This window comes from Trachypithecus francoisi, unplaced genomic scaffold (assembly GCF_009764315.1).
Source record: "Trachypithecus francoisi isolate TF-2019V2 unplaced genomic scaffold, Tfra_2.0 Lachesis_group15, whole genome shotgun sequence".
Taxonomy (NCBI): domain Eukaryota; kingdom Metazoa; phylum Chordata; class Mammalia; order Primates; family Cercopithecidae; genus Trachypithecus; species Trachypithecus francoisi.
Window position 1 is genome coordinate 84,266,792 of NW_022681460.1, and position 24,980 is coordinate 84,291,771.

The following is a 24,980-nucleotide window of genomic DNA, read 5'->3' on the forward strand; positions in this document are numbered from 1 at the left end:
TCTTTTAAGAGAATTAAAACCAGTGTAGATAAATCTTTTGTTTGAGAATAGTACTAATACCTTTTCTGCTCCGTATATTTTCAGAACTTTTAGCTACGCTTATTTCTTCTATTGTTTTCTGTTCTATCGTCATATTTATTGGTTGGCTTTTGTCTCTTTCGTTTTACTTATCTGATAAAAATGCGAATGGCTTGGTTGTTCGTGTCTTGGTTGTTAGTGAGGTGGGTCCAGCCTGTACTTCTGGAACACGGTTTAGTGAGGGAGACAGGGATGTAAATTAGGAAGTAGGTAATCATATGCAGTAAGAGAACTATGGCATTGAATTGTATGCTTGCTACTGCATCTTCTGAAAAAAACAGTATTATTGTGGTAAAGCAACATTATTAGTTGGAAAGAACTGCATGGGAAAGAAGGATCTGCCCACAGCTTCTTCATTCATATAACTGAAAATTAAGAATTTATCTTAATAATAAATTTATTAAATTTATCTTTAATATCTTAAATTATCTTAATTTATCTTAAGATCTGCCCACAACTTCTTCATTCCTATAGCTGTAGGAATTTCTCGTAACATAGCACTGAAAACTTTGGCGAGATGATTCAGAAGAGTGAGAATTTCCAATTTGATATTGTTCATGAATTGACCTTTCCATATAAACAAACTCCATTCAGTAGAACTGTGGCATAAGACTCACATTTTGGGGTGTTTAAAAAATGTAGACAGATGCCAGACTTCCATTATTCTGTTTTTGCATGTAGTCACTGTGGTTAATGGTTTAGCTTACAAGAAACTGAAGAAATAACTCATAAAGAATTTCTTCCCCTACTGGGACCTCTAAATTCCTGTCCTGTCAGGCACCCCCAGAGGAAGGATAAGGAGGGTAAAGGAGGTGCTATGATCTTGCCCTGCCTCTCTGCCTGGCTGCCACCCAGAGAGGGAAAGGAGTGGAGCCATGATTCACTTTTCAGGGAGCTGCTAAGCTGTTTTCTAGAGTGGCTATACCATCCTACATTCCCAACAGCAACATGTGAGTAATCCAGTTACACAGCAGGTTGTTTAGCATGTTTTTTAAAAAATAGAATGGTGCATGAAATAGGTGGAGTGAAAGCTTTTGATCAGAAAGAGAATCTATGGTACGATTGGAGGGAATGCCATCAAGATTAGCAAGTAGAAACAGAATTTAAGTTCATAATTTTAGGAGAAACCATTCAGATCAGGTTGACCTGGAAGAGAGGAAACTTGAAACACTTTGTGGAGACAGACAGAACAATGCAAAAATAAAGAAGTAGATGCATTGACATTCTTTTAACAAGACAGTAACCACGGAGAGGCGGGTATGTCAGCCACATCTGGGTCAAAGCTGCCTTGGGCATGGCCCTTGTAATTGGGCCTCCATCTTCTAGGAATGAAGCAATAGTAATAACAGCAAAATTATTCAGCACATATCACCATTTTGCAGATGGGGAAACTGAGGCACAGAGAGGGCACAAAACTTGCTCATACTCACATAGTTAGGCAGTAGCTCAGTCCCAGCCATTCTGGCCCCAGAGTCCATGTCCATGTTAATTATTATCAGATGCCACCATGACCCTTATAACTTACAGTGAGAAAAAAACTCACTATAACTAGATGCAGGATAATACACAATTTAGTTCTCTCTAATTTGAAGGACAGTCTAGAGTGGGATCTGCATTACAGTAAAAGAATAATGTGCTAAAGAGAAAGACTATGCCACGAATATAAGAGTCAACTTAGGCTTTATAGGCTAGAGAATCTCCTGATTCTATAGCTGTGGTTCTTCTGCTGAGCTTGGTTCAGTAGAAATTGTGTCAATGCTCTTGGCCTGTGTCATCTGGCCCATACAGCTCCTTGAAAGAAAAGCTCAGGAATCAGAATTGCCAGGCTAGAATAAAATAGACACTCCTTCTCCTGGCATCTGACTGAAGATGCAGCATCCTTGAACCAGCGACTGCTGGGACTCCTCTCTGTCATCTCAGAGGGTACAGCCCACCCAGAAAGTGAAACCAAAACAGGAAGTTACCAGGGGTGACTGGAGGATCAGGGGCCTTGGAAAGGAAAGCAGTCGAGGTCCACAGGAGTGGAAGGCTCTCCCTTGACTAAAGCTGTAAGTAGTTATCTTGGGTTGCAAACATTGTTTTTCTTTGCTTCCTTGCTCACTTGAAAATAAACAAGTGGCATTATTGGTGAATTGCTGTGACATTCTCATATTGCTCAATAAAACATAAACTTTTCTATTTTTAGTCTATCTTCTTATTTTTTTCATGTCTGAGATTTCCATGTTATTTTCGTACCATACCCTTTCAAACGTATGTCTCTCCAACTACCTACATAAATCAACGAGTGACTTGGATCCAGTTCCTGTGGATTTATTTCCGTGGTGACAGTCATCCCGACTTTACCAAAAGTTTTTAATTCAATCAAGAGAATTTTTAATTTTTTAAAAGGACCTGCTGGTGAATGCAAGAAACTTTTGGCAGAGTTAATAGACTGGCATAGTGGGTAGAACTATGATATTAATATTGTTAATATTTTATTTTAAGGAAGCAGGAGCTGTCGGAAGGTAGGGGAGGATGTTACTAACTCAAAGGGACTTCTGCAACTTCAGCCCTAAGTTTCTGAGAGAGGAAAACAGACGTGTTGGTTGAACCATGTGCAATTACTTTTGCTAGGTCGAAAACAGTGATGATTGGCAATTTCATGTGGCACAAGCATTTCCATCTAGTAGTGCTTTCAGAGAATCCAAGGCTGTGATATATCATTACCCTCTCAGATTTTCTCTTGGTTTCAGCGGTGTTCGTTAGCTATCTGAAGCACTGAACACCCACCCAACTCTAAAACTGGAGGATTACCTCATCTGAATGAGACCTGGCTCCCAAAGATGGTTAAAGTGCAAGCTAGTTCTTGTTTGGACGAACAGAGGCAAGATGGTGCACTTCCGGGTTCTTCATCCCCCCCCCCCCCCCCCCCCCCCCAGCTTTTCCCGCTCGCGGGAAAATGCAGCTGGCGACCCGGGAAGGTGCAGACCAACTAGGTATGCGCCAGGTGATGTCAATCCGAAGAGATCAAGATTTACCTGGTCGCACCTGCGGAACGCCTCCTGACACGCCTGTGCCCCGCCTGTTGCCCTGCCACTCCTAGAAAAGCCGCTCTGGAGGGGCGCTACGGGCGGCCTTCCTCAGTCCTCCACTCCTGTCGGGATGTCAGGACTGCAGGAACTCCGTCCGAGAGCCCCACCGGGGGACTCTGTCGGCCTTCTTTGCCGGAGGCCGACAGACCTCTTCCCCACACCTTAGGTGACCAAAATAAACTTGCAGTTTTGCTCCTACACTTGCCTACTCGGTGGTTCTTTTGTGCCCGCTCTGGTGGTCTTAGAAAAACAAATCAGTTCTCTTCAAGCCAACCTTTCCTTTTACAGGGGCTGACTCAGTCTCGCTAAAGTCATATGCAATACTCTAATGGTGTAGGGACAGAAACTTTTTTCTTTGCCATTAAGTACTTTTTTTGGATACAGTATTGTACTTTTTTTGGTATACAATATTAAGAGAAACAGTTTTAACATTGGAGCCTGGCTTTTCTGTCTATTGTTGCTTCTTATTCTTATTTTGACATATCACCCTTGCTGCCTATGAGAATGTCATTGATAATGATACATGCTATTTCCCACTCTTTGTTTCTCAGTTCACTTGTCATTTTGCATCCAGGAGAAGGGATAGAACAGTAAGTCCAGCAGCCAGTGTCAGAGCCTGGAGCAGCTCCTCTCCTTCCTGGGGCTGAGTTCCTTGGTTTTCTTGTTTCGCCTTTGCTACCCCACTGCGGTTCTTCTACCACACTGGGTTTAGCATGAATCAGGAGTTGATGCAGGTACCCTGTCAACCCCATTTCATTCCAGTAGTTCTTCAGCAGGGTCATCCAAATAGACTAGAATTTTAATTGAACAACAGTAGTTCTGTGGGTCTAACAATGAAATAATATTAAGCAGTCAGGATATTATATTACTAAATAGTCACTCACTTTTGTTAATTATTGTCATCTGCATCATAGTCTTACAAAGGACTTTCATACATCTTTAGGAGATAGAGCAGGTATGATTACCTAAATGTTTAGATGAGAGATAGAGGTCCAAAGAAGTGGTGCAAAGTGGAAACTACACCTCTATATTTACTCTTGAGAAAGTGGGAAAAAAATGAGGTTTTTAAAATTACAGACTTAAAACTTAGCCCAATTGAATATCATTCTAACAGATGATCAGATTCACAATTAGAAACAAATATTTGAGCTATTACTGTTTTTCATTTACTTGTTCGTTCTTTATTTTTGAGACAGAGTCTCACTCTGTCGCCCAGGCTGGAGTGCAATGGCGCAATCTCGACTCACTGCAACCTCCGCCTCCTGGGTTCAAGCAATTCTCTCGCCTCAGCCTCCCGAGTAGCTGGGATTACAGGCATCTGCCACCATGCCCAGCTAGGTTTTACATTTTTAGTAGAGACTGGGTTTCACCATATCAGACAGGCTGGACTCGAAACTCCTGACCTCAAATGATTGGCCCGCCTCGGCCTCCCAAAGTGCTGGGATTACAGCCATGAGCCACTGCGCCCACCCAGTTACTGTTTTTTATAATGACTCTTTGACCAAATCATTTTTAATTGATTTTAACTTTTTACCCTTTTAGCTAAGTTCGTTAATCACAAAATGACAAATTAGGAAGCAGGCTCTTTTAGCAGCAAATTACAATTAATCAATGTTTCCTGTGGCAAAAATAACCTTACTTTAACTTATAACTCAGTTAAAGTAAAAATATTAAGCCTTGTCTGATCAATCATCTTTATGAAGAGTCAACTCTTGAAATTGTATGTCCTGGATTTGGTTTTTTACTTCTGAAGATTTAAAACAATATCAATGACCTCTATGACAAATGTTTTCTTTACATCTCAGGGATTTTCCTATATTTAAATTGCTCCTTAACTTACTAACTTCTGATTCTTTTTTGCAATTACCTTTGTTACTCAGATTCTCAGATTCTATGAGACAATTTTTAGATGCTGCAAATAAAAAAACAAAGGAGGGAATTTGGTCATCTTGATTTTATATCAGAAGTGATTTTCCCTTTCCCTGTTAGCCAAACAAACAAATAAACAAAAAAACAAAACTCTAATCAACATCATTTCTACCTTTTACAACCAAGGACAGAGAAAAACATCCAGATTTGGGAACATAATAACAGATATGATTGTCCCCACTTCTACTGCCAAAATTTTAAAACTGTTAACTCCTTCTCATCAGCTTACCTGACTACTTCCAAGCAAAAGAGACAAGGAAGTATTACTAATTGGTGATACCAGATCAATGAAGGTAGGTCATGGCCAAAATTGTACTTATGGAGATGGAAGAGCTTTGTTGTTTTTATTAGGCATCAACTGCATCAGAAATTTCTTTAGCACATAGCACATTTGCCTATCGTCTTCCTAAGGTGATCATTTTGAATTAGGTTCTTTAAAAAACATGAGTGGCTGGCTGCGGTGGCTCACACCTGTAATCTCAGCACTTTTGGAAGCCAAAGTGGGTGGATTGCTTGAGCCCAGGAGTTTGAAACAAGCCTGGGCAACATGGTAAAACTCCCTCCCTACAAAAAATAACAAAAATTCGTTTGACATGTTGGTGCATACCTGGCGTTCCAGCTACTAGGAAGGCTGAGGTGGACTCACTTGAGTCCAGGAGGTGGAGGCTGAAGTGAACCATGATCACACCACTGCACTCCAGCCTGAGCAACAGAGCAAGACTCTGTCTCAAAACAAAAAAAACAAAAACCAAAAAATAACCTCAAAGGCACGAGTGTTCAGACACTCAGTTGCAGACATTAAAACAGAGCATAGACACGTGTGCTGTTTTGGGTATAAAGGAAAAACTCTGGAATCAGGAATGAGAAGCGGCACATCCTGCTCTGTCACTCTAGCTCTCTATGCCTCAGATTGCTATCCTGTAATAAGTGGGCATTTGGGTTACATGATTTCTAAACTCTAACGGCACTCATCATCTATTATATATCAGTCACCTATGCTAATTTACTAATTATATATACACTATGTCGTATGGTTGTATACTAAGTCTGCTATATAATCTGCTAAAAATTCATAAAAACATCTATCCCTTTGCATTTTCCACAAAAGGGCTTAACCATTTTTCCTGAAATTATTTTTAGTTTTCTGCTCTATAGAGATAAGAAAAGTTATTCCTTTAATAGAAACTTCTATTCAAAGCAGAAAATATGAGCAGATCTTATTTATAGCCCCTAGGTTCCATTCTTAACAAAGAATTTACCTCAGTATGAAGTGAAGCACAGAATAAACTTTGTTTATTTGTACCTACTCTTCTATGCTGTCTAAAAGTATTTCTGTGACTTTTACCAAAGGACTGGATAAACATAAAACAAACCCTTTATCTGGTAGGATTGGGCCTGGGGAAGGGAGAATACTGATGTCCTAAGAAGGCATCCAAGATCACATGCTATATTTGTTGTTAAGGTTTTTTTCTGGAGCACAATGGTGTGATCTCAGCTCACTGCAACCTCCGCCTCCCGGGTTCCAGCGATTCTCCTGCCTCAGCCTCCCAAGTAGCTGGGATTACAGGCGCCCACCACCACGTCCGGCTACTTTCTGTGTTTTTAGTAGAGATGGGGTTTCACTATGTTGGCCAGGCTGGTCTTGAACTCCTGACCTCAGGTGATCTCCCTGCCTCGGCCTCCCAAAGTGCTGAGATTACAGGCGTAAGCCACCGCATCTGACCTGTTAGCATTGTTTTTAAACTCATTGTTGTTATTTGCTGCTAACAAAAATGAAAGTTACATCTTCTCTTTATTACAACTCAGATGATCTTTATCACCAGTCCTGGACACTTCCCCTTCCTTGGCATCTTCCTCCAAAGCAGGGGGTGGGGAGGGAGGAAGAAGAAGGAGGAAGAGGAGGAAGAGGAGGAGGAGGAGGGGGAGGAGGGGGAGGAGGGGGAGGGAAGGGTGAAAGAGAGAAAGAAGTAAAGAAGTAGAGTCTCCTGAGGTCTGGGGCCCCTGAGCAGAGATTCCTCCTCTGGCCTAGGTGCCTGAGGGTATTGGTGCTATAGGCACTAACTATACAGCAATGAACAAACCAGACACAAAATTCTGCTTTTCTGGAGCACAGGTTTTCAGTCCTTAACAGCAATAAGTAAGTCAGAGTGTAGATTTGGGTAAATTTTGTTCTCAATATTGTTCTGTGATACATTTTCTTAGTAGTTAGTATTTAATTTTTTTCCCCTCATCTAAAAATAAACATGATGTTAGTGACTCAACAGAACCAAAAATTGTTGTCAATTTTAAAATTTAATAAATGAGATATCTGCTGTGATGTGATTTTTTTACATGAGAGTTAATTTAGTTATGAGTTTCTACTAATGAAAGCTGGAATTGTTCTATATTTGAATTCGGGTGTCTTTTGGAAATTCAACGTTAAATCTTAATAGTACATGCTGTTCAATCCCTGTAATACTTTCTGATTGTCTTAAATGAACTGCAATTTTTCTTTCTTTAAAAGTGGTCAGACATATTGTGTTCTTTAAGATTATAAAATAGGCCAGGTGCGGTGGCTCACGCCTGTAATCCCAGCACTCTGGGAGGCCGAGATGGATGTACCACAAGGTCAGGAGTTTGACCAACCTGGCCAATATGGGGAAGCCCCATCTCTACTAAAAATACAAAAATTAGCTGGGTGTGGTGGTGTGCGCCTATAGTCCTAGCTGCTCGGGAGACTGAGGAAGGACAATCGCTTGTGGGAGGCGGAGGTTGCAGTGAGCTGAGATCACTCCAGTACACTCCAGCCTAGGTGACAGAGCAAACTCTGCCTCAAAAAAAAAAAAAAAAAAAAGATGATAGAGTAAAAGGCCAGTAACTGGCAGCCACATGTTATGCAAACATTCTTTCCTCTGTAAAGACTATGTGAATGTTATTTTTACTTTCAGAAATCACTAAACCTTGGCCATGGTCACTTCCTCTTTTCCAACCTCTGTGGCAGTTTTTGCCCTAATAACCCTGCAGGTTGGTACTCAGGACAATTTTATAGCTGCAGTGTATGAACATGCTGTCATTTTGCCAAATAAAACAAAAACACCCGTTTCTCAGGAGGATGCCTTGAATCTCATGAACAAGAATATAGACATTCTGGAGAGAGCGATCAAGCAGGCAGCCGAGCAGGTATTCTCTTATTTCTCCTAATCATAATGTGTACGAGGGGCACGGGAACTGGTGGAAGATGAGAGGGTTGAATTGTCTGTGTTGTACATGGAAAAATCATTTTTATTTCACTTGTTTTGAACAGGGTGCTCGAATCATTGTGACTCCAGAAGATGCACTTTATGGATGGGAATTTACCAGGGAAACTGTTTTCCCTTATCTGGAGGATATCCCAGACCCTCAGGTGAACTGGATTCCTTGTCAAGATTCCCACAGGTATTTTAACTATCTTAGTCTTTTGTACAAAAGTAACTCTCTAAAACGTACATGTTCACCAAAGCAAAATGATTGCTCTTGAATTATCATATATGTGGTATATGTTATGGTTATATTTATCTCAATATTTATCAGATTTTAAAATCTTAGATACTATTGAACAATCGTTTGTGATTAAAAATCTTTATTAAATTTTGAAAAATATGTAAATAGCGTATTACTGCAAGAAAAACTAAGGGAAGGGGATCTCATAGATACAAGTAGCAACTGAATTTCTGAAGTAGACAGTGGATTGTGTTAGGAATTCATTCCAAGGCCTCTGCTGAGGGGACACCCTTTCAGTGTCATAGAGTCTCTCCATCCCAGAGTTGCTTCCTAGGCAGAAAGATTTCACCATGTATTTTCAAGTGAATCATAAGATCTTATGCTTTGAAACTGTGTTTTCCTAGGCTCACAAAGCTAATTTTCCTGGGAAATGGTTATCTAGAAACCTTCCAATATATATTAAAAATCTAAGTCCTACTGTCATCCTGGAGGTTGCATAGACAAGTCTGGCATGAAAAGACAAAATTATATCTGGAGATAGAAGATCAGACGTCAGCATATAGATGGTTTTAAACACCGTGATGAGTTCCCCTGTGGAAATGAGTTAGCAAAGAGTATAGGTATGAGGCTTGAGCCTTAGGAAATTCCAGTGTTTAGACTCGGGAGAAAAGGAGGAACCAGCAGAAGAGTCGAAGAAGAGCAACCAATAAACAGGAAAATGAGAGGGTGGGTCCAATAAAGTGAGGTGTTTCCAGAAAGATGTGTAATTAACTGTGCCAACTGCTGTTGAAAAGTCAAGATGAGATCAGGTAAAATGTGGGGGTCACTGGTGGCATTAGTAAGAGTTTGGGTGATAGAGATAAAAGTTGGAGTGCTCTAAAAGAGCATGGGAGAGGAGGAACTGGCAACGGCAAGAGGGACTGATCTTTTGAGGAGTTTTGCTTTAAGAGAGAGCTGAGGATTAAAGCAATATTTGGAAAGGCATGTTTGGAATGGTTAAAAGGGGTTTTAATTTTATTTTTTAAAGATGGGAGGTACTGGCAGGGTGTGGTGGCTCAAGCCTGTAATCCCAGCACTTTGGGAGGCCGAGACGGGCAGATCACAAGGTCAGGAGTTCGAGACCATCCTGGCTAACACGGTGAAACCCCGTCTCTACTAAAAAATACAAAAAGCTAGCCAGGCGAGGTGGCTGGTGCCTGTAGTCCCAGCTACTCGGGAGGCTGAGGCAGGAGAATGGCGTAAACCCGGGAGGCGGAGCTTGCAGTGAGCTGAGATCCGGCCACTGCACTCCAGCCTGGGCGACAGAGCGAGACTCCGTCTCAAAAAAAAAAAGATGGGAGGCACTAGAGGATATTCATGCTGGTGGGGTGTTTCAGTAGAGAGGAGACCCTTGATGAGGCAGGAATTTCTGGAGCAACAGATATGGTGTGGGAAGTATTCATCAAGTGTAAGTCATCGTCTGTGGCTTTTAAAGTATGATTTTTTATGCGTAGTTTTTGTACTGACTTAAGTTCCACTGAAGTGGTTACAGTTGCTATTGTCTCTGTATGAAGTGACTAAAATACTTTTTAAAAATTGAAATGTCTTAATTATAATTTGGTTTAGATTTGGTCGCACACCAGTGCAAGCAAGACTCAGCTGCCTGGCCAAGAACAACTCTATCTATGTCTTGGCAAATTTGGGGGACAAAAAGCCATGTAATTCCCGTCACTCCACATGTCCTCCCAATGGCTACTTTCAATACAATACCAATGTGGTGTATAATACAGAAGGAAAACTCGTGGCACGTTACCATAAGGTAAGAGAGAGGGGCGGATGTGTAAAACGGAGCGTGTCGTGAGTGGTCAATGCTGGGTTTAGGAGTTTGACTCTCATTCCCTGTATGATACAATATTACTAAAGGCTTTTTGTTTTGTTTGTTTTGGTTTGGTTTAGAAAGTGAGCAATAAAGAAAATTACACTTTGGGCCAGGCGTGGTGGCTTATGCCTGTAAGCCCAGCACTTTGGGAAGCTTGAGGCAGGTGGATCTCTTGAGGCCAGGAATTTGAGACCAGCCTGGTCAACATAGTGAAACCCCGTCTCTACTAAAAAATACAAAAATTAGCTGGGCATGATGGCACATGCCTATAGTCCCAGTTATGTGGCAGGCTAAAGCAGGAAACTTGCTTGAACCCAGGAGGCAGAGGCTGCAGTGAGCTGAGATTGCATCACTGCACTCCAGCCTGGGTGGCAGAGGGAGACTTTCAAAAAAATAAAAAAGGAAAAAAGAAAAAAGAAAATGACACATTGGAAAAAACTACTCTGGAAAATCATGTAGACAGAGAGCTGTTAAAAAAAAAAAAGTGTCATAATGGTCCAGGATTGAGATAAACTTTTTGCACATATAAAACAAATACTAAGGTGGCTATAATCTGGGCACGATTTCAATAATTTTATTATTTTTTTTAGAGACAGGATCTCACTGTTGCCCACGCTGGAGTGCAGTGGAGCCATCACGGCTCACTGTTAACCTCAAACTCCTGGGCTCTAGTGATCCTCCTGCCTCAGTCTCCCGAGTAGCTGAGATTAAAGGCATGTGCCGCCATGCTAATTTTTAAATATTTTTTGGAGACAGGGTCTCACTACATTGCCCAGGCTTTCCTTGAACTCCTCACCTCAAGCAGTCCTGCCACCTTGGCCTCCCAAAATGCTGAGATTAGAGGTATAAACCACCGAGCACAACCATAATCTAAATACTATTTAATATTGAAATGGCATAAAGATGTTTCAACATTGTATGACTCAACTTCGTGTAAGTTAATTTGCTATCAAATCACAAAATACCCTATTTTCTACACCAGCTAATTTAATTACCATTTTATAGATTTAAGCTCAAACCATAAATGTTTACTTTAAACTCTGAATTGAAAAAAAGAATAAAATAACCTTTAAGTCATAATTTGATACTAAACTAGGTAGGGAGAGAAGGTTGGCCTTTTGAATGGATATGTGTGATGTACAGGCAGTGTGAATGTCCCTTCTCCACTCCCAGATGTTTTCTAAGCATCTTCAATTGTAGCCTCAGAATCCTTGGAGTGGAGAAATTATCTCCTGACAGTCTCAGTTAACATATAAATATTAATTAAGAGGAGCGATGTTAAACCAATGGTTTTCAAATTATTTTGATCGTGGATCCCCATTGGAAAAAATTGTTAAGTCCTCAATATATGTATTCTTGTGTGTGTATTTATAAAGTACAACAATTTCAAAATGCTTTCTTCATCATTTTGTGGATTTTGACAACTTCTTTTCATATATATTGCTGCACTTCACTTTCTTCTTAAAATATGTCTCATAGTAAAAATAGAAATGTCACTGCTTCCATTTTCTTGCTTGGGAGATTGTTTGCATTGTTTGTGTTATCTTTCAATGCAGTTTCTTTGCAGTAATCATTCAAAGCTATTCTTCCATTCTGTAACGTGCAGGATGGCACAGTGCACTGAATGTGGACAAACTAGCAAAGAACCTACAGTCACCCTGTCTAAGTTGAGAGGCTCTCACTGTTCCATGAGGGTAACTCATAGGGACTGTTTGTAACCTATGACCTCTGACATATGTGAACCTAATCAGAATACCTTTGTCAATCAATTCTTTTTTTTTTTTTTTTTTGAGGCAGAGTCCGGCTCTGTCGCTCAGGCTGGAGTGCAGTGGCACGATCTCAGCTCACTGCAGCCTCTGACTCCCAGATTCAACCCATTCTCCTGCCTCAGCCTCCTGAGTAGCTGGGATTACAGGTGCACACCACCACACCCGGCTAATTTTTGGATTTTTTAGTAGAGATGGGGTTTCACCATGTTGGCCAGGCTGGTCTTGAGCTCCTGGGCTCAAGTGATCCGCCTGCCTTGGCCTCCCAAAGTGCTGGGATTACAGGCATGAGCCACCTCGCCTGGCCTGTCAATTCTTAAAATAATAGTAAAGTTCAATTTCTTTTCTATTTTTTAGATATAAAATAAATTTAGAGAGGTTTTAATAGTCTCTTTCTGAACCCTCAGCATTTCCTACATTGCAGACCATTTTATTAACTGTTGACCCCAATTATTATATTAGACTAAATTTTTTTTTAGTTTACTTGGAAGGAATCAGGGAAATTAAATACATTTCTTTTCTATGGTAATTTTGAAAGGTGGGTAAGAGTCACTGAGATTACTTTGGATGGGACACTAGAGAGAGAGAGATGGCATCTTTAACCTGACTCAACGATATTTATTATGCATCTATCAATATTACATTTCTAGGTACCAAGGATTCAAAGAAGAATAACGCATGTCTTTTAACTTTTAAGAAGCTTATAGGGCCGGGCATGGGCGTGGTGGCTCATGCCTGTAATCTCAGCACTTTAGGAGGCCCAGGCGGGCAGATCATGAGGTCAGGAGATCAAGATCATCCTGGCTGACACGGTGAAACCCCGTCTCCACTAAAAATACAAAAAAATTAGCCGGGCATGGTGGCATGTGCCTGTAATCCCAGCTACTTGGGAGGCTGAGGCAGGAGAATCGCTTGAACCCAGGAGATGGAGGTTGCAGTGAGCCGAAATCATGCCACAGTACTCCATCCTGGGTGATAGAGTGAAACTCCGTCTCAGAAAAATAAAACAAAATAAAATAAAATAAAAAGAAGCTTATATACTTTGGGGTTTATGGGGAGGTATTTTGCTCTTAACTGAGAGAGAAGGACAGAGAGAGAAAGGAGAGAGAGGAAATGAGAGAGATGCTATAGATATAAGTTACATATTCCTCCACATTTTCCTTAGGAATTTCCTTCCAATTGCCAGATTTATCCACTTCCTAGGAGATTCCCTGCAGTTGACCATAGCCAAATCTATTACCAACTTGGAGGGTTTTTATGAGTCATCTCTTCAATAAACAAGGCTTTACTAGTTTTCTCCTATCCATTTGTTGTAGTACCACCTGTACTCTGAGCATCAGTTTGATGTCCCTGAAAAGCCGGAGTTGGTGACTTTCAACACCACATTTGGAAGGTTTGGCATTTTCACGTGCTTTGATATATTCTTCTATGAACCCGCTGTTACCCTGGTGAAAGATTTCCATGTGGACACCATACTGTTTCCCACAGCCTGGATGAATGTTTTGCCCCTTTTGACAGCTATTGAATTCCATTCAGCTTGGGCAATGGGAATGGGAGTTAATCTTCTTGCGGCCAATATACACCATGTCAGCTTAAATATGACAGGTAATTCATGACCAGGTTAGGTTTCATCTTATATTTTTAAGTGCAGAGAAATGAATGCCTCAGATATGACCTGTATTAATTTTTTGCTTCTTTGTCGGAACTCCTTACCGTGTTTGTCATTGTTTCACAACAGAAGAAAAAAGCTAGCAGTTGACTATAAGCTCTGGTTATACTAAGACCTTTATGTGTATTATTCATTTAATTATCACAATAATTACATGAGATAGATAGTGTCATCCCAATATTGCAGATGAGAAAATTGAGATACAGAGAGTGCAAGTAATTTGCCAAACGCTACCCAGCTTCTACTTTCCTCAGTGGCCATGGAAGCCTCGGTATCTTTCCCTTTGCCTCCTCATAGGGCTGCACGGCATATCCTTATGACATGGCTGCTGTCTTCCTGTAGAGCAATTAAAGAGAGGAGACAAGAGAGAAAAGGGAGGAAGCCATACTGCTGTTTATGACTAGTTACCCACCATCACTTCTGCCATGTTCTGTTCAATGGAAGTGAGTCACTAAGTCCAGCCCACATTCAAGGGGAAAGGAATTAGATCCTCCCACCGGAAAGAAGAGTGTTAAGGAATTTTTGGATATATTTGAAAACCACCACAATGAGGAACAGGGGAGAATTTGTATTCCCTTTCCCCACCTTTCAGGAACTCCTGACTACAAAGATTTTTGTAGTTGGTTTAATTTTCCATAATGCTAATAAATAATGCGATTATATTTAAGGTTTAATTGAAACGAGACCAAGGAATATTTGTTTTAATCTCTTCCAATGGAGAATAGAAGTAGTTAGGTGTTCAGTGTGATTAGAAGTATGCATGCTCTCTCATTGTGACTAATATGGCGGCGTGATCACATGCTCAGTTCTGATGGGGAAATTGGCGGTACTGGTTTTGTGTGTGTGTTGTGTTTAGAAGACCTGTCTTTCATTCACAGGAAGTGGTATTTACGCACCAAACGGTTCCAAAGTGTATCATTATGACATGAAGACAGAGTTGGGAAAACTCCTCCTTTCGGAGGTGGATTCACACCCCCTATCCTCGCTTGCACACCCAACAGCTGTGAATTGGAGTGCCTATGCCACCACTATCAAACCATTTCCAGTACAGAAAAACACTTTCAAGGGATTTATTTCCCGGGACGGGTTCAACTTCACGGAACTTTTTGAAAATGCAGGAAATCTTACAGTCTGTCAAAAGGAGCTTTGCTGTCATTTAAGCTACAGAATGTTACAAAAAGAAGAGAATGAAGTGTACGTTCTAGGAGCTTTTGCAGGATTGCATGGCCGAAGGAGAAGAGAGTACTGGCAGGTAATCAGTTCAAATGAAAGGGAGTTAAAGTGAAAGGTAAATTCCAGGTCAACTTTTTATATTTGTTCCAGAAAACCAGGTGCTTTTCCTTGGCTTGACTCCATGCATTGATGACAACACACACAACACACACACACACACACACGTGCATTTATACACATACATACACTGGGATAAAATATTTGCAATGGGAATTAAGTATAATCTTATTGCTTGCTTTAAGCATATTTAAAAAATTATTAACCAAACCGTGATGACTTTCTATTTGACTAATAAACCAGCCTATTTTGGTGAACATCAAGAAGACTTCCTTAACTGGGCTTGCCAACATATCTGAATTATGAACAGTCTTGTTTTCACTTGCAAAACTAACAGTAAATAGGAATACTACTTTTATCTTAGTTTCTCTTCTAATCAGGTGTCCTAGTTTTTGTACAGCTTTTTTTTTTTTTTTTTTTGAGACAGAGTCTCACTCTGTCGCCAGGCTGGAGTGCAGTAACATGATCTCGGCTTACTGCAACCTCTGCCTTCCAGGTTCAAGCGATTCTCTTGCCTCAGACTCCCGAGTAGCTGGGACTACAGGCATTTGCCACCACACCTGGATCTATTTTTAGTAGAGACGGGATTTCACCATGTTGGCCAGGTTGGTCTCGAACTCCTCACCTCTGGTAATCCGACTGCCTTGGCCTCCCAAAGTGCTGGGATAACATGTGTGAACCACCACATCTGGCCTTGTATTGCTTTCAAACGACAAATTTTAAAGATGAAAACGTTTTATAGAATGTTGGCTCTGAATTTGTATTTTCCTATTATACTCCGTGCCCACTGCCTTCTTGTAAAGAAAAGTATTGGAAAGAGAGGTGATTCAAGGGTGGAAAAAATTTAATATCCTTTCAGCTTCAGTACTATTGTTACCCAAAGACTTCCACTTCATTGAGCTCAGTGCCATCATCTGACATAACAAATTAATGGTTTAACTCTAATTCTAAACTGACTTCTTTCTCTTAATCCACTTGTTATCTAGGAAGTAGGTTGATTCTCAAATCACTTGCCATTTTTAATAAAGTAGTTAATTATAAGAAACATGATCCAAATCCCTTTTCAGAGAAAGATAATGTTTGCTTCGCGTGGTTAAAAACTAAGGCAACATTTCTGGTACAAGTAACTTTGATGTAAGGCATTGTGTTTTATCTGCGTTTGTTCCACATAGGTTTGCACAATGCTGAAGTGCAAAACTACTAATTTGACAACTTGTGGACGGCCAGTAGAAACTGCTTCTACAAGATTTGAAATGTTCTCCCTCAGTGGCACATTTGGAACAAAGTATGTTTTTCCTGAAGTGCTACTTACCGAAATTCATCTGTCACCTGGAAAATTTGAGGTAAGAGGACTTTTATAAGAGTATTTTCATTGTATATGTTCTCTGAAGTCAAGTAAAACAAGCTATAGCCACTCTGCCAGTTAACTTCTGCTGTGTAACAAATTTCCTGAAAACCATTTCTTTAGCCCTGATTCTGTGGGTTGGCAATTTGAACTTGGTGTAGCTCGGCTGTTTTTCTGGTCTGAGATAGGCTCAGTTGATGCTGGCTGGGCTCATTATGTCTGCCATTGGCTAGTGGGTTGACTAGGACTGATCAGTTTGCGATTGCCTTGTCCTGGACAGCTGGGATTATTAAGGCCATCTCTCCCTGTGGTCTCTCATCTTTCATGTTAGCTTAATGAGTCCAGAAGCATCAAGAGAAAAAAAACACAATGGGCAAGTTCTTTGCAAGTCTCTGCTTGCACCGTGTTTGCAAATGTTGCATCAACACAGGAAGTTACATGAGCAATGTTGATTCAAGTGGTAGGGAAATAAAGGACTCAGACCTCTCAATGGGAAGAGCTATAAAATCATATGGCAAAAGGACATGGGTCAAGGAGGGGAAAATATTGTGATCATTTTTTCAATTTATAACAACTAATTATAAAATGATGACACTTCATTGGAAGAACATAATAAAGAACATACCTAGAACTGTGAGTTTGAGATACCGTTCACTGAAGAATGTTTATTTATAGCTTTTTAATTTCCTTTTGTTACATGTGAAGACAAACAGAAAATCAGATCTTTATTTCACATTTTTTTTTTGAAACAGGGTCTTCCTCTGTCACCCAGGTTAGAGTGCAGTGGCATGATCATAGCTCACTGAAGCCTCAGACTCCTGGGTTGAGGCAATCCTCCTGCCTCAGCCTCCTGAGTAGCTAAGACTTAAAGGCATGCACCACTGCATCTAGCATTTGTTCACAAATTATAGTGACTGTAGCTAATTAATTCACAAATTAAACTGTCTTCAAATAAGAATTATGACTTTGCAGGCTGGTATCTGTTAATATACAACACTTGCTCACACTCACATATACGCATATATACACATACTCCAGTGGTTTGAATATTAATGTCTTCTCTGAATTGTGGTAAACAGTGGCAGGGTTTCAGTAACTAGGGTGAAATCATTGCATGGCCTATAAAATAGGGTCCAAGTTAATTCCATCAAGACATCAAGTATCAAAGTCTTTAAAATTGCAGATTGCTTATGGTCTTGTATCTGTATCTGCTGTGTTATCAGAGTGGAATATATCATACTTACAAAAATACTTAATTCTGTGAAACCAACAATTTAACATATGGTATAGCCTTAAGGCTATAAAATCCAAAGATCAGGAATCCTTTGCTGCCATAGAACCTGTTTAGGTAGAATCTCATGAGCAAGTTGAGGCTAGAATAAAAGCTGAAGTGCCAACTACAGAAAATCATGATTAGATCTACAGCAAGGAATCTGGGGCTAAAATCCAGTAGCTAAAAGGTGGCTGGACAGACATAAATGTCTATCTGTGGTCACTTCAAGGAAATGAGAGAGGTAAATCAGGGTCACCAAGGTAAACTTAGGAGGACATAGGGTCTAGCCATATTGATGCATTATATCCTGTAAGCCTGAACATGTAAACTGAGCACACAATCTAATTTTCTGGTACTACTTTGACACTTTTTCCATGTCTTGTACTCACAGAAATCTTTCTCTTTGAGGAATTGTCCCAAAGTAGGACTGAACATTCACCTGATAAAACCACTTCATCCATGGGAGAAGGACAAGAAATGCTAGAGTTTTCCAAATTAGATTTTAAAGATCCAAAGCCAGAAATATGATTTCACTCTTATTCTGAACCACATAAGTGTTTGAAGGTGGATGGTGATAGTGCATGAGGAGTTGGAGAACATAAATAATGTATTCCATAGCTACTTCCTTTCTTTCTTTTAAAAATTTCATCCCAAATGGCTTCTGGAAGTTAAGAAGAGTTAGAGAATGATACAAGAGAATATACATTTAAGTGCTTAACTCCATAGTTTTTGTACATCTCAACTCTTAAAAAAAGTAATTTTATTATTTTTAATTATTATTATTATTATTATTTGAGATGGAGTCTTGCTGTGTCGCTCAGGCTGGAGTGCAGTGATGCATTCTCGGCTCACTGCAGCCTCTGCCTCCCGGGTTCAAGCGATTCTCCTGCCTCAGTCTCATAAGTAGCTGGGACTACAGGTGCATGCCACCACGCCCAGCTAATTTTTGTATTTTTAGTGGAGATGGGGTTTCACTGCATTGGCCAGGCTGGTCTCAAACTCCTTACCTCGAGTGATCTGCCACCTCAACCTCCCAAAGTTCTGGAATTACAGGCATGCTCAGCCTTGTTTTTAATTTTTTGGGTACATAGTAGGTGTATATATTTATGTGTTACAGGAGATATTTAGATACAGACATGCAATGTGTAATAATTACATCAGGGTAAGTGTGGTATCAGTAGGTACTTTTAATGATTCTGTGAACTTGTCATGCTGTATCCCATCTCTGGCTCCTCCTTGAATGGAAGAAAGGAGGGAAGGGGGGCATAGCACCTACCGTTTAAATTGGGCACCTATAATCATCATTTGGATCTTGTCTCACCTGCTCCAGCCCATTTGCAGAAGAAGGAAATTAGATATAGATTGTATTACACCAAAAAAGAGATGAAAGAGGCATGTGACAGCTGGCAGGGAGGGTCTTTGGAATTGCAGTCCCTTGGAGGGAGCATCATGGTGAGGGTGAGGCAGGTCTTTATTTTACAAGTGTAGATTCTCTGTGGCATGACTTTCACTGAAGTTCATCAGGTTCTAAGGAACAGATACTAATCAAACTTGCAAGATAGATAAGCGAGAACACCAACTTGTTATTTAAAAAAATAGGTTCCCTTAGCTGGGAACAATGAACTGTATGTCAATGAGACTCTTCATTGGCAAATATCCTCAAAAGTACAAATGATAGATTCGTTTGTTTTGTGAGCGCAGAATTAAAACAAAAGGAGTTGGGCATTCTTGGAAAAGATTTCCAAGAAGCCACGGAAGCCTGAGGCAATGTGTTTCTCCTCTTTAGGATTGGTGATCTAAAGACCATGTAGGATCAAGGTGCCTACTTTTCTCAAAAAGAGCCAGAAAGTCCAATAACCCATTCTTGTTTTTTTTGTTTGTTTGTTTTGTTTTTTTTTTTTGAGACGGAGTCTAGCTCTGTCGCCCAGGCTGGAGTGCAGTGGCCGGATCTCAGTTCACTGCAAGCTCTGCCTCCCGGATTTACACCATTCTCCTGCCTCAGCCTCCGAGTAGTTGGGACTACAGGCGCCCGCCACCTCACCCGGCTAGATTTTTTAGTAGAGACGGGGTTTCACCATGTTAGCCAGGATGGTCTCGATCTCCTGACCTTGTGATCCGTCCATGTCGGCCTCCCAAATTGCTGGGATTACAGGCTTGAGCCACCGCGCCCGGCCATTCTTGTTTTTTTTTTAGTGCTTTTTTTCTCTAGAGTCCTTGAAGGGCATGGCCCTTCTGTGAATATGTTGTTTTTAGAGAGAGCAGTCTTAATATTGAAGATGGCAAGTGTTTTACATCAGTTATGCTCATTATGGCTTCTTGAGTAGTTTCTCAGTTCTGTTGATGGATGCACACTCTCTCCGTAAATATTTACACATTATCTTAGAGGATCACTATGGCAGAGATTTCAACACACTTATTGCATATCCTCAACCCCCACCACCACTTTAGTTTTATGTAAAAAGGGTGGTGTTACTGACCATGCCCACAAATGTGGAAACATCTTGCTTTAGCACCTTAAGCAACTCTGGTGTATTATCAGAAACACTGGCAAAGTCCGTTCTCTGTAACTAACTAGTTAGATAACCTTGGGAAAGTCACTTAACCCCTGAATTTCCTACTCATAGAAGAGAATATTTTCCTCACTGGTTTGGTGAGGATCAAATATGATAATGCATGTGAAGGCACTTTGTGAACCGTAAAGCACAATCATTATCTTCTAGAATATTTAGTCATTTTCTTCTTCCAGTTATAAAGCATCTATTTTCCCAATTTTCAATTTTTTCTCCACTCCAACCAATTTCCCAATTTTCAATTTCTTCTCCATTCCAACTCCATTTCCGCAACTAATGGGTTCATTTTCTTTTATTCTTTTCTGTTTATTGACTGTCTATTCATGTTTCCTTCTATTCTTGTTCAATTGCTTTGTACACATTCTTCTCTTACGAAGACTCCACTGTGGCTTCAGGCTAGATCTAGTCATTCATGCCTTTCACAATCTGATCTCCACCTTCCTCTGACCATATTCCTTCTTCTCTTCTTCACTAATCTTCAGCTCTAGCCAGTGGTGTGATGTAACTTTTAACAATTCCTTCCCTGAGGTAGAAAACAAAAAACCCTGATTTATGGAATTTGCCAGTTTTCATTGTGTCAATATTCCCACCATGATCAGCTTCAAGAATGGATCTGTTGGCAGAGCTTGATAGCTCACGCCTGTAATCCCAGCACTTTGGGAGGCCGAGTTGGGAGGATCATTTGAGGCCAGGAGTTGGAGACCAGCCTGGTTAACATGGTGAAGACTTGTCTCTACTAAAAATACAAAAATTAGCTGGACTTGGTGGCACACCCCTGTAATCCCAGCTACCGGGGAGGCTGAGGCAGGAGAATCACTTGAACTCAGGAGGTGGAGCTTGCAGTGAGCCAAGATCGTGCCGCTGCACTCCAGCCTGGGTGACAGAGCAAGACTCCATCTCAAAAAAGGCGGGGAGCGGGGGAAAGTAGCTGTGTTTAACAGCCAGCTGTCAAATTTCTTGGAACTTTAACAATCTGTTCTCATGAGCCTGTGCACCACTAGCTCTAGCACACCACTGGTTCTAAACAATCTAGAATGAGAACTCACATTGCCTTGACCTGTCACATACACTTTTGTCTCAGAATGAGCCTTTGCTGATTCAATGTCCACTCCCCACAATGTCTTCACCATACAGCCCTAGAAAGAGATTCCTAACAGCTTGGGTTTCTGGCAGCTTGTGTCCCACTCTGTGTAATAGACCAGTTCAGTTTTTTCTTCTCAGACCTCCTAAGCACTTACCTGTTTTCTTCTCTGATATACTGATAAACTGACTTCTCTCTTTATGTTTAGAATCCACTCCATTTCACCATTAGCTCTTAAGCTTCTTGAGGGAAGGATGTGATGTATACCTCTCTGGTTCCTGATTGTCTTGCACATAATCGAACTCAATGAATTGCTGCTGCTGATTTTGACTTGCCATTAACGGTTACATTTGATTGTTGAAACTAAAATCTTGGGCCGTCTTGAATTGCTTTAATCTTCATTATATAGTAAATGGCTGTCCCCTGCCTGGCCTACTTGCTGCATCCTCCTCAATCAGGAATGACTTGACTATATATTATATCTAGGATGGCTTCAAAATGATTACTTTGCTTTTAACTTGTATGTTAAGAAAGCTGACTGTACTTTTCCCACCTTTTCTTTAGGTGCTGAAAGATGGGCGTTTGGTAAACAAGAATGGATCATCTGGGCCTATACTAACAGTATCCCTCTTTGGGAGGTGGTACACAAAGGACTCATTTTATAGCTCAAGTGGGACCAGCAATTCAGCAATAACTTACCTGCTAATATTCATATTATTAATGATCTTAGCTTTGCAAAATATTGTAATGGTATAGGGCATCTCTATCACTCAGTTTCTGCATCATATACTTGGCTAAATGTGCTTATCAGCTTCCCAAGTTTACTAAGAAATTTTAAAGTGCTATTTCAGTAGTATAGACCAGTGAGTCCTAAATATTTTTTCTCATCAAAAATTCTTTTTTAAGTTTTATGATAATGTTGTCCACTTTTTTGGCTACTCTGAAATGTTGCAGTGTGGAACAATGGAAAGAGCCTGGGTGTTTGGGTCAGATAAATGAAGATCAAACCGCAGTTCCAGCCTCATTTGCTTGAGACTTTGTGTGGGTTTGTATGTATGGGAGGGTGCAGAGTGAGGAGTTTCAGGGCCACGGCAAACATAGCTGTGCCCTTGAAGAGAATAGTAATGATGGGAATTTAGAGGTTTATGGCTGAATTCTCTTTGACATTAAAGACAATTTGAATTCACCTAGTTTTCTGTGCTAATGTTTATCAGGAGATTTACTTTCCAATCAAGAGGCAACATTGACATTTATTTCTACAGTGAATGTAGCTTTGAGTGCTAGAAGAATTGACGGCTATTCCAAGTTCATATCAAAGGAGACCTGACCCAGGGCACTCATAGCCCCAGATGTCCCCGCTTAAGGCTATGGCATAATTTAACAGGCAGAAATCTCATAACAAAGACCATGACAGTTAAAAGTTACACTATTTTCAGCATTCGGTTAACTTTTTACAAAATACATATATTCCATGCTACTTGAAGTATAATAGTATATTTGTTATTGGTCATTTAATTCAGATACTCTTAAAATTAAATACATGATTTTGAATTTTCAGATTTATTTTCTGATTTTTATGTCCCAAAGTATTTTTAAGTTCAATACTTTTACATTAAAAGATCACAATTGAAGCATTTATCTTTTGTTTTTACATATTGTCATAAACCCACATATGGATTTGATTTTAATATTCTACCAAAATACACTAGAAAAGTAAGATTCCTTTTATAATCTAGTGGTTACTATTAAGAGAAGGGATATGGAAGTTAAGCCACACTTTGTATTTAATTTTGAGAAGAGCATACATATTCCCTATGTTCAGCACTGGGACATCAAAGATGGTAATTTTAAAGCTGTAATGAATGTGCATTTGTGTATATAGCCCAAATCATACAATCATAAAAGTTTTATGTTCTTTTTTCTTTTCTTTTCTTTTCTTTTTAAGACAGAATCTCGCTCTGTCACCCAGGCTGGAGTGCAATGGCGGGAGTTCAGCTCACTGCAACCTCCGCCACCTGGGTTCAGGAGATTCTCCTGCCTCAGCCTCCCAAGTAGCTGGAATTACAGGCACCCACGAACCTGCCTAGCTAATTTTTGTATTTTTAGTAGAGATGGGGTTTTGTCATGTTGGCCAGGCTGGTCTCGATCTTCTGACCTCAGGTGATCCACCCACCTTGGCCTCCCGATGTGCTGGGATGACAGGCATGAGCCACTACGCCTGGCTTTTTTTTTCTTTTCATGAAGTATGGGACATTTAAGATTTGCCAAGTTTTGCTTGAAGAAGATAGATGTTGTGCAGTGGTTTTGCAGCATGTATTTTGGCTCTTGGGCAATGATGTTTCACTTGCAGAAGTTTAGATGTTGATTGAAAATCAACAGCTGACCTTAAACCAACTGGTTTGAGTAAGATACAAGCAAGGAGCTCCTTTCACAGAAAGGGGCAGTTCTGATCCAAGCTTGGAGCTGTCAGCTGTACCTCAGTTTGTTAAAAACAAAAACAAAAACAAAAAACAAAAGCACCAAGTGCCAAGGAAATTAAAGAGCCCTTAATGCTCTACTGCAAAATTGCACATTTTAGCCCATCTCCGCAGTGGTTTCTCACATACATTTTATTTTACCAGACAACCCAAGCACAGTTTCATTTGGCCTTAATGCTTCTTTGATAACTATCTTTCATCCCATGTTAAAATTTCATGTTCGTTCTTGAGTCCCTTGTGGTTCTGCAGATAATAAACAAAGCTCTTATTTTCTGCTATTTTCTTTCATTAGGTTTTTTTCCTGAAATGTTCTCTTACAACTTCCTGGTTACAGCGCCCTGTATTACAAAGTCACAGGCTCAGCAGCCACCTTCTCTCAGGGCTCACTACCTAGCCTTCTTTCATTCATTCAGGAAGCATTAATCACCTACTATATCCCAAGCACTAAGTACTGAGACTTAGCTAAGTCAAAGGAGAAAAATAACGAGAGTGAACTGACTAATTTCAATTTACCTGTCTTCAAGAATTCTGTGACATCTTATTTTGTTTGAATATGGATTGAACAACCCTGCTGAAAGCTTTGATCAGTTATGTTATAAACCTTTGCTTCCTTGTTACTTTGCATTTTGCATTTCAGAAGTGAATTAAAAAAATACTGCACATCTACAACCATCTGATCTTCGACAAACTGGACAAAAAGAAGCAATGGGGAAAGGATTCCCTATTTAATAAATGGTCTGGGAAAACTGGCTAGCCACATGCAGACAATGGAAACTGGACCCCTTCTTTATACCTTATACAAAAATTAACTGAAGATGGATTAACAACTTAGATGTAAAACCCAAAACTATAAAAACCCTAGAATAAAATCTAGACAATACCATTCAGAACATAGGCACGAACAAAGATTTCATGACAAAAACACCAAAAGCAATTGCAACAAAAGCAAAAATTGACAAATGAGATCTAATTAAACTGAAGAGCTTCTGCACAGCAAAGAAGCTATCATCAGAGTGAACAGACAAACCATGGAATGGAAGAAAATTTTTGCAATCTATCCTTCTGACAAAGGTTCAATATCCAGAATCTACAAGGAACTTAAACAAAAATTTTG

At 40.1% G+C, this 24,980-nt stretch overlaps 1 protein-coding gene across 3 annotated transcripts; it reads left to right on the plus strand.

The window, feature by feature from the left end:
- The first annotated feature begins 2,054 nt into the window (after window positions 1-2,054).
- On the plus strand, window positions 2,055-22,575 carry VNN2 (vanin 2). Of its 3 annotated transcripts, none has more exons than XM_033235428.1 (8): window positions 2,055-2,126; window positions 8,006-8,237; window positions 8,362-8,492; window positions 10,143-10,335; window positions 13,478-13,766; window positions 14,709-15,082; window positions 16,293-16,463; window positions 21,954-22,575. In XM_033235428.1, exons 2-8 carry the CDS (start codon window positions 8,025-8,027, stop codon window positions 22,143-22,145), a joined length of 1,563 nt encoding a protein of 520 aa, XP_033091319.1. In that variant the 5' UTR covers window positions 2,055-2,126; window positions 8,006-8,024; the 3' UTR covers window positions 22,146-22,575. The 3 variants fall into 3 exon arrangements, with proteins under 3 accessions (XP_033091319.1, XP_033091321.1, XP_033091320.1); XM_033235430.1 differs by having other exon boundaries at window positions 2,108-2,126; window positions 8,166-8,237; XM_033235429.1 differs by lacking the exon at window positions 2,055-2,126 and having other exon boundaries at window positions 8,010-8,081; window positions 8,166-8,237.
- The last annotated feature ends 2,405 nt before the right edge of the window (window positions 22,576-24,980 follow it).

What these genes read in the sequence shown, in the direction of transcription:
- VNN2 (XM_033235428.1), top strand. Translation starts at nt 8,025, where the DNA reads ATGGTCACTTCCTCTTTTCCAACCTCTGTGGCAGTTTTTGCCCTAATA. An exon ending in CCTTGTCAAGATTCCCACAG is followed by an intron (nt 8,493 to 10,142) that starts GTATTTTAACTA and finishes AATTTGGTTTAG; the next exon opens with ATTTGGTCGCACACCAGTGC. An exon ending in TGTCAGCTTAAATATGACAG is followed by an intron (nt 13,767 to 14,708) that starts GTAATTCATGAC and finishes TTTCATTCACAG; the next exon opens with GAAGTGGTATTTACGCACCA.